At 36.9% G+C, this 18,388-nt stretch overlaps 1 protein-coding gene across 4 annotated transcripts in view; it reads left to right on the top strand.

The window, feature by feature from the left end:
• PPP4R1 (protein phosphatase 4 regulatory subunit 1) overlaps positions 1-18,388 on the top strand; it is a 73,773-nt gene that overhangs the window by 7,153 nt on the left and 48,232 nt on the right. For 2 of the 4 annotated variants that reach the window (XM_033178347.1, XM_033178346.1), the window contains exons 3-4: positions 15,735-15,819; positions 16,949-17,055. In XM_033178347.1, coding sequence (XP_033034238.1) covers positions 15,761-15,819; positions 16,949-17,055 — 166 coding nt within the window. In that variant the 5' untranslated portion in view covers positions 15,735-15,760. Of the gene's footprint in view, positions 1-15,683; positions 15,820-16,948; positions 17,056-18,388 lie in introns of all 4 variants that reach the window. The other 2 variants (XM_033178348.1, XM_033178345.1) reach the window with 1 other exon arrangement.

Below are 18,388 nucleotides of genomic sequence, written 5' to 3'. Positions count from 1 at the left end.
ATATATACATTTTTTCTCTTGGGTATACATCTAGAAGTAGAATGGCTGTTTAACTTTTTAAGAAACTGCTGGCCCAGCACGGTGGCTTATGCCTGTAGCTGGGCCCACAGGCCTGCACCGCCATGCCTAGCTAGTTTTTTTGTATTTTTGGTAGAGATGGGGTTTTGCTTTGTTGTCTAGGCTGGCCTTGAACTCCTGAGCTCAAGCAATCCACCTGTCTTGGCCTCCCAAAGTGCTGGAATTACAGGCGTGAGCCACTGCACCCAGCTTGATGTAGATCACTTTTATATTTCAATCTATGAAATTCACTTTTAGTAGAAATAACTCACTTATTCAGTACTTCATTTATTTAAGATTGGTGGCAATTTGGACCTGGGTTAGTTCAAATTTTATATTTGGATTACCTGTGGGAAAAAAGATTACTACCAAAGTAATTGCATTAACGATTGCAAAGAAAATTTTTATTCACTGAAGGGAACATATAACACATCTGTAATATTTGGGAAATCCACAAATGTATATCAGAGCAAGTGCTTTGTTATACTACCTTTCTATTAAATACTGTTTGTATACATAATCTTGGTAACTAACTTGAAACTAAACATGCCGCTACTGTATTATATAAATAGAAATACATTATACATATGGTGTATATATAAATACATGTATGAATATACATCTAGTATACTTCAGCAAATTGTTCTTGCCTTAAATTCAGTTGTGTTGTAGGACAGTTTTGCATTTCTGAGGATTTAGTAAGGTTTTAGTATTGATATTTGAAGGAAGGATTTCTGATAAACATTATTTGTATTATTGCAAAGTACAAAATTAAAGCTTGCCATACCTCTTGCTTGAGACTATTAGAATAAGTTGTGTGGTCCTTCAAATTTATGTTATTTATCTATTTCCGTTAATTTTCTTTCTCCAAGTAGTGAATTAATTGGGTTTCTGCTACCTCACTAGATGAGGGGTTGAAAAGTTTCTGTAGAAGGCCAAATATTAAATAGTTTAGGTTTTGTGGACCATGTGATCTTTGTTGCAGCTACTCAGATCTGCTATTGTAAGGTAAAAGCAGCCATGATAATACAGAAATGAACCAAAGGAAGTGTCATCCAATAAAATTTTATTTATGAAAACAGAAGGTTGGGCCAGTTTGGCTCGGTGGCTGTAGTTGGTCAACCCTTTCACTGTGCTATAAAATCCAAGATCTGTAACATTTTTATTCTTGACTCATCACAGAGTGCTCAGCAATACATCTCATCAGTACTTATTTGCCAAATAAGTATTGAATGAATCTTGATGTTTCAGGCCAAGCTAAAGGAGACCGTAAACCCAATTTGGGGTCAAATAATGAAATTATTTTTAATTAAACTTGTTATTTTGAACACTTTCAGACCTATACAAAAGCTGCACAGATATTGTAATGGATTCCCAACTCTTCACCTGAGTTAAGCTGTTAACATTTTGCCAGTTTGCTTGTTATTTCTCTATGCATTTATACATTATTCTTAATTTTTTGGTGAACCTTTTGAAAATAGGTTGTGGTCGTTGGGACCTTTAACCTGTGTCTCTTAAGAACGAGGGCACTTTTACAATCATAGTAGTGAAATTTAGGAAATTTAACATTGCTACAATTCTGTTATATAATATGCAGTATATATTGAAATATCCCCAGTAATGTCCTATGGCAACTGTCTTTTGCTGTAAGGACATTACTTACAAACTTACTAGTTTGGAACAATTTCTCAGCCTTTAGCGTTCATGATATTGACATTTTTGAAGAGTCCATTTGGTTTTATCTGTTTCCTCATGATTTGATTCAGGTTATGCTTTTTTTTGTTTGACAGAACCGCTACATAAGTGATAGTGTAGTTCTCTCAGTGCTTCACGTTAAGGAGCAGCTGATAGCAGTGTCCATTACTGGTAATGTGGAGGTGATGTCTATCAAATTGCTCCCCTGTAAAGATTCTATTTTTCCTATTGTAAATAGTAAGGAAATAATTTGACAATAGGGAAATACCCTGTTTCCAAACATTTACCCGTTAGTGTTAGACTGTACTGATGATTCTTGCCTGAATTAATTGCATTTACTAACTGACATTCTGCTTTACAGAAGAGCTTGCTCTTGCTCCCTATTCATTTGTTGGTATATTTATTTGTTAAAATATTACTTTAAAGCCCCACATCTTTATAAGGTAACTCTCATTCTGTGGTGTATCTCATTGTCTTTCATTTTCTAAAATGTAAAGATGGGAAACAAAATTTGGCAGATTTATTGTGGCCTGAGCAGTATCAAGGGAAAAACTGAAGGGAAGGATAGACTATGAGCTTTTTTCTGTTTTATGTAGGATTATTAGAGGTTATGTAGGGAATAGAAGGGTGTTTAGATCAAATTTGATAAAAGGTTATACAAATTAAAGAGTTCTCTTTGGTGTGATACTTCTCAAAGTATTAATATGCTAATGTGCTTGTGAATATCTTATAGAAGGATAAAGTATATTAAAGAAACTCTTGACTCGTCAAGTATCCCTATGGACTACATTTTCATTAAATATTAATGAATGTGCCTCCATGAGAAGCACTGGACTCTGTTTTTTAGATAATAAAAACATTTGCAAGACAATCTTTATCTTTAGGGAATTTATATATGTCGGGGAGGGAGAGGGGAAGGGGAAGTAGGACAATATGAGAAAAAGAAAAAAAACTTTGCAATTATTGGTGGAGTAAAAGTAAGGGCACCCAAGACGGCAGGGAATTAAAAGGAAGAAGAACTCTTAATTAGAAAATGGAAAATGCTTCCTGGATGGTGTTTGTAATAGGTAAATTTAAGCTGAGATGAGGTTAGAGAGGACAGAAATGGAACAGATGAAACCACATAAGACAGAAAAGTAGTGGGGCGTGTTGCAGCAAATTGAGTCCATATGGGCTGTGTGCAGGGGAGGAAACTAGGTTGGGGCCAGATCCCGGAGACCCTTGAATTACAGCATGAGAAAGAAAGTTGTACCTTAATTGAGACTGCCTGGGAGGCTTATGGGGGTGGAATGGTGGGAGTTGGGAGGGAGGGTGTGCAAGGGCGTGCATTGAACAGAGTGGGAAGATTGAAATGGTGCTGATATATAAACTGGATTTGAATGAGGGCAGGCAGTTATATTAATAATAGTCTAGGACCATGCTCTTTAAACTTTGTTACTGCATACCTACTGAAATAATTTTGAAAACTCTGTATCATGTATTTTAAAGTTGACATCCAAAATTTTCTCCATAAAATTTTACCATATTTGCAAAGGATATAATTTCTAATGTATTATAAATATCAGTATTTTAAACATAGAGTTGTATCACTTTTTAAAGTGGACTCTAAATACTATAGCACTTGGATACCCACTATTCATTTTTTAAAACTCACAAATAGGCAAGAGTGTAAGAGACAAATAAGACAAAACAATTGTGAATAAATTCTTTAAATTGAGATTCTTGCATTTTTTTCTTTATCTCTTTTCATTTTCCACGTAGAAATTTACCTTGATATATTTTCATATTTTCATGCTTGAGAGTTGATTTCTTAGTCACATTTCTTTGCACCAAAAGTGGGTAAAAGAGAAATTTAAATTTTGTGTCAGGCAAGGTGGCTCACACCTGTAATCCTAGTACTTTGAGAGGTTGAGGCAGGAGGATCACTTGAGCCCAGGAGTTTGAGACCAGCCCTGGCAACATAGTGAGACCATCAGCTCTACAAAAAATAAAAAAAATTACCTGGGCATGGTGGCACATGCACTTGTAGTCCTAACTAGGGAGACTGAGTTGGGAGGACTGCGGGATCCTGGGGGGTCGAGTCTGCAGTGATCCATGATCACACGAGACTTTCTCTCAAAAATTAAAAAATAAAAAGAAATTAAAAATTTGAATTTCCTGTTAATATAAAACTTAGTTTTATTGAGTTCCCATTATTAATACTCAGTTGATGAGAATATATTACAAATTGAAAAAACCTAGTAAACAACATTTTATCAAAAAGGCCTCTCTTAATGAAATGGATGGGAATTTTACAAAATAATTATGTATTCATTGATAGAATTTATTGCTTAGAATGAGATAATACTTAACATCATTTCTGCTTTACATTTTAAGAGCTATAAGCGCGGAGAAATGTTGCGTAAATAAGTCAATGGGAATGGAAATGGTTTTGTTGGCAGTGCCACTCATTTTCTTGAACTGCTTCCAACTTATGTGCAAAAAAATTACAAAAATTATTTTTAATACGCTTTCAGTCTTTCCATATTTTTGAAATTTTGTTGAAATTTGAAATATTTCAACAAAGGGTTGAAAACCATCTGACTTGTAAAAGTATTCATTACAGTATTTAGAGGGTTGATCACGTAACATTTTCATCAATATTTCAGAAGGTTCCATTGTTTAGCGTGGAAGGTTTTTTTCTGTCTTGGAGAAGTGCATCCTAGTAGCTTTGAGATAGTTAGCTTAGAGATAATGCTTTTCTCAGATTCGAGAACGTGAGGGGCCTTGGATCTAAAACCCTCAGGCACATTTTTGGGATAGAAACCCCTGGAAGCTGGGGTCTGGAAAATTCCTTAGAGTTATCCCATCCGATAAAGTTGTAGTTATTAAGTTATAAATCTTCATGTACCTTCATGGCGTTTGAATACCCCAGTTTGCTCTAGGCAAAGTTATCAGAGCCTCTGAGTTAGAGTGTTGGGAACTTAAAAGGAGGGAATAGATACAGAATACTTTATAAAAGTAGAATTTATGGCTCTTAGGAACTGATTAGATATGGAGGCAAGAAAGATAGTGTTTTAAACAATAAATGAAGATCTCGTGTTCGGTATCTCGAGTTGAGTGGGGAAAATGATGGTGATTGGAAAGTCATGAGGATGAGCTGATTTTATAAGAGTAGTTTGGACAGTTTAGTTTTCAGAACAAATATGACATGGAGGTGGAGATTTTACAGTGTACTTGGAAATATGGCTCTGGGGAGCAGGACAAGATGACTTCATGGGTCATCTGCACAATATGTGATAGCTGCAAATGACTGGGTTTACCAAGGAGGGGATGAGGGTATATGTGTAATGTATATGTATGAGGACAAAAGTATAGGGGAAACTACTACATAAAAGAGAAGTAAGCAAGAATAGTTCAGAAGAGTAGAAAATTACTCAGGATTGTGCACTTCCAGAGAACTTAAGAGAATTTTAAGAAGAGGATGTTGGGGTGGCAGGTGTCAGCATTATGAAAAGCTGTAGAGCCGGGCGCGGTGGCTCAAGCCTGTAATCCCAGCACTTTGGGAGGCCGAGGCGGGCGGATCACAAGGTCAGGAGATCGAGACCATCCTGGCTAACACGGTGAAACCCCGTCTCTACTAAAAAATACAAAAAACTAGCCGGGCGAGGTGGCGGGCGCCTGTAGTCCCAGCTACTCGGGAGGCTGAGGCAGGAGAATGGCGTGAACCCAGGAGGCGGAGCTTGCAGTGAGCTGAGATCTGGCCAGTGCACTCCAGCTTGGGTGACAGAGCGAGACTCCGTCTCAAAAAAAAAAAAAGAAAAGCTGTAGAGAAGTAAGAGCAGTTGGTCTGAGAAGGATTGCTGATCTTTGAGAAGAGAGTCACAGAGTGAAAGAGAAGACATTTTGTCTTGGTGAAGGCTGTCAAGGGGGAACTGTACCTTTAAGAAGTTTGATGAAAAAAAGCCATTTTAGGGATAGCAAGCTTAGGTTCTAGATTTACTGTGAAAGGAAAAACCCCATGTAGTGAGACTGGTCCTTAAATACCTTTCTATGGATCATAAAGTACAGTTTCCATGGCGACATTCACCTTCACCATTGTCACATTATTGTTGCTGTGGTTGAGTCCTGGGTGAAGTGGTTGGACTTTAAGAGCCATGTTGTTGGAAAAATATGTGTCTTCAGACCATAGCAGCATGACTTTTTGAGAATCCTCTGGGGACTGAGACCAGCTGAGGGAATAGCACTTCTCCATCTCTCGCTCACACTCTGAAGTGTGTGTATGCTCACTGAATTGGATGTATGGTGGTCAAGTGCACTATTGAGACTTTCTTGCTTTTGTTCTCTTGGTTGCTGACAGTTGCCGCCCCTGTCCCGACTTGGCAGAATAGAGTAAATGCATGTGTGGTGATAATAAGGTAGGAATGGAAGTTGGGTTTTTTGAAGATGGTTTCAGGGACTTTTAATAAATAGAGATTTGGGACATCTTCTGAGGACTGTAAGGTTTGATAAGAATTGTAGATTCAAAATTCTTTTTGAATGACCATGAAATTAGCTTGAATTTGTAGTATATTTGAGCATATTTAACAAGGAATAGAAAAGAGGCATACTTACAGTATTGATGCAGGTGGAAAATACAGTTGGTCTTCCACATTCAGGATTCCACATCTGGAGATTCAACCAACTGTGAATTGAAATATTTTTAAAAATAGAAAACAGCAGAACAATTTTAAAAATACAAATAAAAAATGCCATATAACCAACTATTTACATAGCATTTACGTTGTTAAGTAATCTAGAGATGGTTTAAGGTACAAAGGAACCTGTATATAGATTATATGCAAATTCTACACCATCCTATGTCAGGGCTTGAGCATCCTTGGATTTTGGTATTCATTTGGGGGTTGGTCCTGGAACCAATTCCCTGCAAATACCAAGAGATGACTGTATTGTACTCTTGAGAAGGTGAGGGCTTCTGTGTATTCCTTCCTTCCCCCTCTTGCTCTTTGACAACTAAGAATGGTAGGATCATTGAAAGAGGAGTGCTAGGAAATGAGGCCTGAAGTTCTGTTAGAACGCTGTGTAAAAACAGGCCATTTTGCTTGGAAGTGATAACGTGATCTTTGCTTCTTAATTTAAAAAACAGATCTTAATAATTGACAATTTTAGTCAGATTTTACTGTGGCGTAGTTGAGTAAGTATATACGTTGCCTGGAGTTGTCTTGTTGTTCTGAGATAACTGTTGAAATGAGTCAAGTTGTTGCTTGGAAAAATCTCAGATGTCATTCTGAATTACAGAGTAGTAATGTGATTTCTTTAGCCAGGTAAGATGATTTTGCAAAATTTATTAATGTTAACTCTTTAAAAATTAGAAGGCAGAGTCGATTTAGGTAGGTAGTGTTTCCCTACTCCTGCCTTGCTTCTGTATCAACCTTACGCCCCAGCCACACCAAATTACTTGTAATTCTAGAGACATGAAATAGTTTTCTTTGACTCCCTATCTTTGGAATTTTCTGCTTAGAATGCCCTCCTCCTGCCCTTTGTCCTGCTTGGCAAATTCCAGTGTATTTTCCAAGAATTGGCTTGACTTCGAAGCCTTCTCTTACTTATCAGGGCAGACTTAGAAGTATAATAGTTAACAGCATATTTTGTTTGTATACAGTCTTATACCATGTATTTTTTCTTAGTAGAGTGTGTTTACATATGCACACACATACATACAATGTATACACATATATGTACATACATGCACAATTTTTTGTCTAGTTTTTATAGTATATTCCTTGTTCAGTGCCTGACATTAGATAGCGTATGTGCTGTCCTATTTATATTAAGACTACTAACTGGTTGAATGAAAACAATTAAAAACACATGGGTTTCCTACTTACTGGTTGAATGAAATGAATGAAAACAGAAACACTTGGAAACCACAGGCAGATTTTCTGTTTCTAGAAACAAACTGAAATGCAAAGTGGGAGGAAACATTTGCTTATTTGCCTGACACTGTTGCAGATATCACTGTCTTAAAAGTCTTAACCGTTATTTTATAGATGAATATAATAAGTGACAAAACGGGATTTGAATCCAGATCTCTCTTACCATAAAAATCTTCTGTACTTTTCACACAATTTTGCTATGAGTATGTACAATTTCATGGTGGGCCCAACTTTTTTTTTTTTTTGGAGACAGTGCCTCAGTACGTTGCCCAGGTTGGAGTGCAGTGGCGTGATTTTGGCTCACTGCAACCTCCTCCTCCTGGTTTGAAGCACTTCACCTGCTTCAGCCCAGCTGATTTTTGTATTTTTAGTAGAGATGGGATTTCCCCATGTCGGCCAGGCTGGTGTCAAACTTCTGACCTCAAATTATCAGCCCACCTTGGCCTCCCAGAGTGCTGGGATTACAGGCGTGAGCCACTGCGCATGGCCAAAGGAAAGGCGCAACTTTTGAACTATTATATTTTAGGAACTTTTTCTTAAGTTTAAAAAAGCAAAAAATTGGAATTTCTCTTCTGCTACTTTGGCTTTCTATGTTAGATTCAGGGAACTGCAGGTAGTATAGAGAGAGGACACTTCTGGAACTGTGACAATTGTTTTGTCCTGTTACATAATCTCATGTCTATACAAAAAGACATTCCGTTCTATAGGTAACAAGGATTGTCACTGTTTTATTGTTTCTTTCCCTTGTCACATTCCTTCCTGATGTTCTCTTTATTTGTATTGTAACATGTTTGATACCTTCCGTGATTTGGAACTAGAAGGTTATATTGAGCCTAGTTTATGTTTAGCAGCAGTTTTCAAAGGGTCTTGGAGATAAGATGAATCAAAGCTTTAAGTATAGGGCCTTAGTTTATATCCTAGGTTTTCTATTCCTATTAAGAATTCTATTCTTTTGGCCAGGCGCAGTGGCTTACGCCAATAATCCCAGCACTTCGGGAGGCCGAGGCAGGTGGATCACTTGAGGCCAGGAGTTCAAGACCAACCTGGGCAACATGGTGAAACCCCATCTCTTCTAAAAAATACAAAAATTAGCCAGGTGTTGTGGCACCTGCCTATAATTCCAGCTGCTCAAGAGGCTAAGGCATGAGAATTGCTTACACCTGGGAGGCAGAGGTTGCAGTGAGCCCAGATGGCACCACTGCACTCCAGCCTGGGCAACAGAGCAAGACTCTGTCTCAAAAAAAATAAAAAAGAATTCTATTCTTTTAGGATTCTATTCTGTTAAGATTAACCAAAAACCCAATTTTCAATTAAAAGATGTGCCACATAACTTTTTCATGGAATCTTTTACTTTATAATTAAATATTAAGTTTTGCAAAATGAAAAATACCTATTTAATTATTTATTGGCAATCTGTCTTGAGCTTACAGGTGATCTTCCCTTTAACTTTTTATCCTGGCTCCCCTTCAGCTAGCAATGACAGCTATTTAAGACAGTAAGTTTATAGGGAAAGAGGGAGTATTGGAATTTTGGGAGAACAGATATAATTAGAAAAAGCATTTCAGAGTGGTCATTGTTAATATATGCTTTTTTAAAAGTTAATTTTTTTTTTATTTTGGAGACAGAGTCTCATTCTGTCACCCAGGCTAGAGTGCAGCGGTGCCATCTTGGCTCACTGTAACCTCTACCTCGCAGGTTCAAGTGATTCTTGTGATTCAGCCTCCCAAGTAGCTGGAATTTTAGGCACGCACCACCATGCCCAACTAATTTTTTTGTATTTTTAGTAGAGACGGGGTTTCACCGTGTTGGCCTCGAACTGCTAACCTCTAAGCGATCCGCCTACCTCAGCCTCCCACAGTGCTGGGATTACAGGCATGAGCCACTGTGCGCGGCCAGTATATGCTTTTTTTTTTCCTCTAAACAAGACAACAGTAACAACAACAACCTGGTTTGAACACACTGTATTATATGCTTTTTGGTCATTTAAAAAATTCAAATAACATTAAAAGATGATGTATGGTTTTTTTACTTCATCAGTGAAAGAGGCTGAATTTTAAAAGCCGTGGAACAGTATAGGGCTATTGCTGCTATTATAGGGTTCAAGAATCCATAGACTTTAGTTATGCAGAGCTACATAAGAATTCAAGAGTCTTAAAGTACTGATATCTCCATTTCTAGTAATACTTCTTGTCTTTGATCTATTTTGTCTCATAATAATATAGCTACTCCAGCTTTTTTTCTTTTTTCTTTTTTTGAGACAGTCTCACTCTGTCACCCAGGCTGGAGTGCAATGGAGCTATCTCAGCTTACTGAAACGTCTGCCTCCCATACTTAAATGATCCCCCCACCTCAAGCTCCCAAGTAGCAGGGACCACAGGTGTGCACCACCACCCCCAGCTAATATTTTTGTATCTTTTATAGAGATAGGGTTTCACCATGTTGCCCAGGCTGATCTCATCGCAAACTCTTGAGCTCAAGCAATCCACCTACTTCAGCCTTCCAAAGTGCTGGGATTATCGGCGTGAGCCACCACACCTGGCCTCCAGCTTTCTTATGCTCACTATTTTGTGTTATATCTTTTAAAAAAATTATTTTCAACCTAATGGTTGAAATTTTGTCTTTAGAAATGTATCTCTGGTAGACAGACGATATTTCTGATAGTCTGATAATCTTTGCCTTTTAAATGAAATATTTTAGTCCATTTATATTTAATGTAATTATTGATCTAGTTGCATTTAGGTCTGTGATTCTGCTATTTATTTTCTGTTTGACTTATGGTTTTTTTCTCTGTTACTCCTTTCCAGACTTTATTTTGGGTTAACTGAATATTTTTTTAGTATTCCATTTTAGTTTCTCTCTTATCTTTATACCTTCTAATATGTTTCAGAGATTGCTCCTATGATTGCTTTTTTTTTTTTTTGGGCGGGGCCAAATAGAAGTGAACATTTGTCACCAGTGTCTATACCAGAGTGGAACACTCCCTTTGTATGGAAGTGATTATCAATCATGATAGAGTGGTAGCAAAACATTTAAAGCAGAATGTGATTTTGTTATCTTCTAGGAATATGCTTCTTAAGTATGGTTAACAGTCTGCATTTAAATTAGTGGAGTTATTTATTTAAAAATAAATACTCCTGAGCCTTACTCCAAACTAACATAATAAGTATCTGAGTGTGGGATCTAGGTATCTGCATTTTAGGTAAGTGCTCCAAGCTTGTCTTGAACATAATTATGCTTGGCAGTCACAGCTGTAGGAGTTTTTTTTCCTACTGCCCTCTGCTTTTTATGGGCCAGAATCAATTTTACTGTTTATCTTTAAGATTAACAAGTGTGAGACTGATGAAACAGTTTGGTCATAGTCATAGAATTCTAGAGCCTTTATAAAGGTATTTCAAGGTTGTGCTAGCTTAACAGTCTTATAAAGGAGAAAACTGGCCAGATGAGAGTGGCTGAGTGGCTTTTACAGCTCTGATTTATAATTAATAAGGTATTTTGCTATGAATTGTAGACCAGAATAAGCTGTATAAAGTATTTCTGCTCTGTATAGTTATGTTCATGGTTAGGTGTTGTTTGTAATCCAATTTGACAGTCTCTGCCTTAGTTGGGCTATTTAGACCATTTGCACTTAATGTAGTTGCTGGTACGGTTGTGTTCAGATCTCTTTATCTTGGTGTTTCTCATTTGTTTGTCTCATCTCTTCTTGTTCCCTTTATTCTCTTTTTCTGCCTTCTTTTAGATTACTTATGGGGTGTACTGGATTAGTAGTTGTATGTCTTTGGTGTATGTGTGTTTCTTTTTAAATAATGATTGCTTTAGAGTTTATAATTAATATGCACTTTTACTTTTCCACAGTCAACTTCAAGTAATATGTATCTCTTCACACACAGCGTAAGAGCTTTGTAACAGTGTACCCTTTTCCTGCCTGTGTGCTATTGTAGTCATATATTATACTTCTGCATATGTTGTGAACCCCACAATATATATTTATCCATTTATTTTTTAGTACATATTTTTATTTAAGCAGTTATCTTTTAGATACTTGAAAAATAAGAAATTTTTTATTTATCCCATATTAACCTTTTTTTTCTGGAGACAGGGTCTTGCTTTGTCCTCCAGACTGGAGTGCGGTGGCGCCATCTCAGGTCACTGCAGCTTTGACTTCCCAGGTTCAAGCAGTCCTCTTGCCTCAGCCCCCTAAGTAGCTGGGACTACAGGTACACACCACCATGCCCAGCTAATTTTTGTGGTTTTTTTAGAGGCAGGGTTTTACCATATTGCCCAGGCTGATTTTGAACTCCTGAGCTCAAGTGATCCATCCACCTCGGCCTCTCGAAGTGATAGGATTACAGGCGTAAGCCACTGTGCCCGGCCCCATATTGTTTCTGATGCCCTTTTTTCTTTTGTATAGATCCAGATTCTCATCTGGTGTAATTTGCCTTTTGCTTGAATGATTTGCTTTAGTATTTCCTATAGTGCATATCTGCTGTTGATGATATCAAGTTTTTGTATGGCTGAAAGAATCTTATTTCAGCTTCATATTTGGAAGATTTCTATTTCTTAGGTATGGAGTTGTAGGTATTTTTCTTTATGTACTTTAAAGGTGTTACTGTCTTCTGGCTTGTGTTTTAGATAGAAAAGTCTGCTATCATTCTTATTTTTGTTTTTCTGTATATAACTTGAGTTTTTCTCTGGCTGCCTAAAAGTTTTTATCACTAGCTTTAAGCAATTTGATTATATTGTGCCTTGGTATACTTTTCTTCATGTTTCTTGCTCATGAGTTTCATTGAACCCCTTGAATCTGTCTGTAGATTGATAGTTTTTACCAAATTTGGGGAAATTTTGTCTATTATTGAAATATATTTTATATCTCCCAATCTTCTTTGGGGACTCCATTTGCACATGTATTTGGATGCTTGGAGTTTTCCTACAATTGATTGATGCTTAATTTTCTTCCTCCCCCATATTTTTTCTGTTTCATTTAGGATTTTTTTCTTACGCTTTTTCTTCAAGGTAACACATTTTTTCCTCTGTAATGTTTAATCTGCTCTTGATCCCATCCCATGTATTTTTCATATCTTTTTTTCATCTCTACAAGATCAATTTGGGTCTTTCATATCATCTTCCGTGTCTCTTCTTAACATGCTCTTTTTTCCTGCCTTCTTAAATGTATGGAATATAATTAAAACAACTTTTAATGTCCTTATCTACTAATTCTGTATTCTTTGTTCTGGGTCTGTTTCTGTTGTAGAATTTTTTGCCTCATGGTTTGTATTTTCCTGCCTTTTGTGTGCCTAGTAATTTTTTATTGGATGCTAGACATTGTGGAGTTTACCTTGTTGAGTGCTAGCTATTTTTATGTTCATTTACATACTCGAGTTTTGTTCTGTGACACAGTTTTTTGGATATAGTTTGTTTCTTTTGAAGCCTGTTAAACTTTGTTAGGCAAAACCAGGAGAATTATTTGCCACTTCTTAGGTGTTTTGCCTCATTTATTATAGAATTTTTAAAATTTTTGTTGGTGGAGACATAAACTAGTCCTTGTCCTTTGTGATAATCGAGGATTTGTTCCCTTGATCATTTCAGGTAGTTACTTTTCCCAGAATACTGAGTAGTTTCCTCACACACATAAACTGTTTGAATACTCACCTAAAGACTCAAAGGGACCTTCTGTAGCTTTCTGAAGTTCTTGCTCTGTGAAGGTCCCTCCTCTCTGATACTCTTCCTCTGCCAATTCTAGCTGCCTTGGCCTCCCTGAATTCTCAACTCTGTCTCCTCAATTCCAGGAGTCTGCTGAGATTATATTTGGACCCTCCTAGTGCTCTGGAAATTATTTCCAGAAGTTAGCTGGAAGAATATAGGGCTCATTTCATTTGTCCTCTCTTCCTCAGAGATCACTGTCCAGTACTGTCGTTTGTCAGTGTGATTCCATGACTTCATAGGTGTTATCTGTTTTTAAGAGATGGGGTCTCACTGTTTCTCAGGGGCTAGAGTGCAGTGGCTGCTCACAGACGCAGTTACAGAACACTGCAGCGTCGGCCTCCTGCGCTCAAGCAGTCCTCCTGCTTCAGCCTCCTGAGGAGCTGGCACTACAGACACTGTCAGCATGCCTGACTCTGTCATTTTATTTATTTATTTACTATTTAAGGTGTGAGGGTTAAGTTGGTTCCTGTTAAACCATCCTTTTCAAAAGTGGAAGACCATGTTTAAGTGTTCTTTAAATACAGAAGTTATTTTGTTTTTAACGAAAGGGACTGTGCTGTGTTTTGTGGTCTCTTTTTGATAATGTTCTATTGGGAGTAAAAACGATGTTGTCTGTTTAAAGTAGTCAGTTCTGTAAGATGGTCCCATGGTATATACACATTAAATTTAAAAACAAGCCTTTTAAAATGCCCTAATAGCAATAACTTTTCATTAGGAAATGATGAATCTTGTCTGTCACTCGTATAGCAACATTTGGGAGGAGTTTCTCAGGTGGTTTTCTTTTTCTCTCCTAAGAAAAGAGCTAAAGGAGCAAAGAATCTCATTGTGACTGATGAACAGATTTATTTGTTTCAGAAATACTTAAATGCTTACTTTGTGCCTGGAAATATCCTGGAGATGAAGCAGTGTATGGGTAAAAATTCCTGTCCTCATGGAGCCGATAACCTACTATAGAGAGACAGACAATAAGTACAACAACTAATATTACCAGATGTTGACAGGCACTGTTGAGAAAGTAAATCAAGTAACGCAGGGGATAGAATAGGAAGTGCCAGGAAATAATAAGAAAAATTTCTTGGAAAACTCTTAGGGCCTTGGGAAAGGCCCTGAACTGTAGCAGTTGAAGGGTTATTTTTTTAGCTCTGGATCCCATCCTTTCCAACCTCATGGTGTTTCCATCAGTAATATTTTCTTATTGCTAAAACTTCAATTTATGTTTATTTGTTGACGATTTACTTTCATTATATAACCATGTGCAAATCTTTGTCTTCTTTTAAACATTAGGAACAAAACAGAATAAATAATCTTTATTTTGCTTGAATGCCCTGGCTAGTAATCTAATCCATTTTACTATTTCACAACCACAATTCTGGGAAGTATATTTTGTATTCATTGTCTTCACTTCCTTATATTTTCCTTTACCTCTTCAGTCAGGTTTGGCTTCTCAGCTTTCATACAGTAGAAAATGCCCTTGTCACACAGCATGGCATAAAAGTACCAAATTCAGTGGGCACCTTTCAGTTCTTCCTTGACTCCTTTGGTAGTAGATGCTGTTTAATCATACTTTCACTCATTGCTTGGTTCCTTTGAAATAATTACCTTTTGGTTAGTTTTTAGCCATTCTTTCTTGGTCTTCTCTTCCTTCTCCTGCAGCTTGAATGAGTGTCTGGCCTTCTAGTTTGTATTAATACATACTTTTATTACAATGATCATTTTAAAGTAGATTGTTTTGTGTAGAATATTAGCTCTTTGAAAGCAGAAACATTAGTATTTTCATTATTGTTTCCCCAGCAACTACCCTAGTACTTGGCACAAATGTATTTAATAAATATTTGTTTAATGAATAGAAATATACTAGTGTTTTTAGCTTTCCTCTATTAAGTGAAGTTAGATATCAGTTTCATTAGCTTTATCTTCTACATTGCAGGATTAACTATATCGGTGCTAGACTTTTTGTGTGTCTATTCACAAGTTGTTAGTGTCTTGATTGAATATGTTCTCAAGACTCTGATCACTGTTTCCTGCATACTGAGTTTCTGTAGCCTCTGACGGTTGTGCTTTTAGAGCCAAGTAGAACTTTGTGCTTTTAGAGCCAAGCAGAACTTTGTGCTTATACAGCCAAGTAGAAAGTATCTGTAGAAAAAGGAAAGGGAGGTATCTTTTAGTTGTTTGTGGCTTCTGGATTGATTCTGAGAGTCTCTTGTGATTTTTTTTTTTTGGTACCATTCCAGAAACAGATTTTTACTGCTTCAGACAGGCAAGGGGTACATTTTAGTTTCAAAGTGTTATAAGGAGTATTTCTGATGTCTCTGATAGTTGGTGTGGATGACTACAGCTCAGAGTCTGATGTGATTATTATACCTTCAGCCCTGGACTTTGTCTCACAAGATGAAATGTTGACAGCCCTGGGGAGATTGGACAAGTATGCTGCAAGTGAGAACGCATTTAACAGGTATGTGCATATTCTTTTTGTTAAAGTGGAAGTGGAAGGGTAGTTTTATTAATAACTTCAGTAGGGAAAATGAAAGTATCCATTTTAAAGGAGGTATTATTAACAGGCACAGTCTGAGTCACCAAGTTTCATTCGTAATCATAGCATGAGCAGTTTTGTACTTGTTTATTCTTTGATCCTAGTAAGCATACAACACACTTTCTTTTAAAAAAACTTACCATTAATTACCATTGCTTTTCTGCCACTGGACATAATTTTGGTATTCATCTAAATTGCTTATTGGGAAGTACGTTATTCCTTCAACACATGATGTTGTATACCTGCTGTGTGACAGGTGATGCTCAAGGTCATTGGGTCACATGGCCGTGACCAAGAGCCAGCACTCTTCCTGCTGCATTGTGTTTGTCCGGCCGTGATCCCAGATCACTTATATTACACTTTTCTGGGAAATCAAAAAGTCTTTGTTCAGATTTTTTGGGTATAGCTATACAAAACTCATACTATTAAAAATATGTAAGGATAACATTTTGTATAATGAATGTGTTTTTTCATTATAATTGAAGGACAACGGAAATGAATTTTTGGTGACTTTTTGCCAAATCAGTTAGATAAAGATTTTAAAAAAGTTGTAAATATTCAGTCTCATCTTGTTAAAATAAAATCAATACTGCCATTTGCTACTTAGAAAATTATAGACCTAATATATGTTTTAATAATGTAATAAAAAAATTTCTTAAAAAATGTATAGATTTTGTCTTTTAAAATTCTAGATACCAGCCAGGCGATATGACTCATGCCTGTAATCCCAGCGCTTTGGGGGGCCAAGGCACATAGATTGCTCGAGCACGGGAGTTTGAGAGCAGCCTGGGCAACATGGTGAAACCCCATCTCTACTAAAGATATTTAAAAATTAGGCAGGTGTGGTGGTGCACTCCTGTAGTCTCAGCTACTCAGGAGGCTGAGGTGGGAGGATTACCTGAGCCAGGGAAGTGAATGCTGCGGTTAGCCGTGATCGCACCATTACACTCCAGCCTGGGCAACAGGAATGAGGCCCTATCTCAAAAAAATAAAATTCTGGGTATTAGCTGTTGATGCCATTGAACATATGTAATTTTGTTTTTCTGTGTAGACAAATGGTGGCCCGGAGTTTGCTGGATACCTTGAGGGAAGTCTGCGATGATGAAAGAGATTGTATTGCTGTTTTGGAAAGAATTAGCAGATTGGCCGATGATTCAGGTATATCTTTATGTGGAGAAAGTGAATTACTCTGTTCTAGAAAGGTTTCTTTGACCAAATTTGTGTTTCTAAAAACTAATGAAAATATTAATGTGATATGAGATGGCTTTAAAATATTTCCTAAGTAATTATCAAACCCATCCGTGACAACAAAAGTAAAATTTGTTACTAAGACCTGGACATTTTACAGTAGGCTCATTTAGTTTAATTTTAGAAATTTCTCATCAAAACAAGTCTAAAAACATTGTTTTGCATCATGTATATTAATATTTTAGGATTAATAATATCTAGAATAATTTTGAATACATTAAAAGAGATGGAGGAGGCTATAAATTGTTTTAGGCAAATATAGAAAGCTTGCTTTCTGTGTGGTTTCTCACTTGCAAAAAATGTTGATTAACCATTTGTAAAACTACACCTGGTTTATCTCCAAAGTGAAAAAAGAAAGTCTGCTTAAGAAAGAGGTAAATTTGGATGCAGCTGGAAACCATCATTCTTAGCAAACTATCACAAGAAGAGAAAACCAAACACCGCATGTTCTCACTCGTAGGTGGGAACTGAACAATGAGATCACTTGGACTCGGGAAGGGGAACATCACACACTGGGGCCTATCATGGGGAGGGGGGAGGAGGGAGGGATTGCATTGGGGAGTTATACATGATATAAATGATGAATTGATGGGTGCTGATGAGTTGATGGGTGCAGCACACCAACATGGCATAAGTATACATATGTAACAAACCTGCACGTTATGCACATGTACCCTAGAACTTAAAGTATAATAAAAAAAAAAAAGAAAGAGGTAAATTTATTTGAGGCTTAGAAAATGGTGATGTTAGAGTTTTTATAAATATATCTTTTGTTGTAGTAAAATATACTTAATACTTAACACATAAAACTATTTTAAGGTAATATTAAGCATATTTTTATACTTGATTTTAGAAACAATCCAAAAATTTAAAACTTTTTTCCTTAAATCTATTATCTTTATTAAAGTATATTTTCCATCTCTGACAGACAAAAGATTTTTGGCATCTCAGCAAGCCCCATCTTTTAATTTTTAGACAAGCTCACCTTTTGATGGACAGTTCATTTTAATGGGAATATGTTAAATATTCTTTTTTTTTTTTGGAGACGGAGTCTCGCTCTGCCGCCCAGGCTGGAGTGCTGTGGCCAGATCTCAGCTCACTGCAAGCTCCGCCTCCCGGGTTTACGCCATTCTCCTGCCTCAGCCTCCCGAGTAGCTGGGACTACAGGCGTCTGCCACCTCGCCCGGCTAATTGTTTTGTATTTTTTAGTAGAGACGGGGTTTCACCGTGTTAGCCAGGATGG

Source organism: Trachypithecus francoisi, unplaced genomic scaffold (genome assembly GCF_009764315.1).
Source record: "Trachypithecus francoisi isolate TF-2019V2 unplaced genomic scaffold, Tfra_2.0 Lachesis_group19, whole genome shotgun sequence".
In the NCBI taxonomy this organism is placed as follows: Eukaryota; Metazoa; Chordata; class Mammalia; order Primates; family Cercopithecidae; genus Trachypithecus; species Trachypithecus francoisi.
Note: the sequence above shows the minus strand (reverse complement) of the source record. Positions and strands in the feature narration are given on the sequence as shown.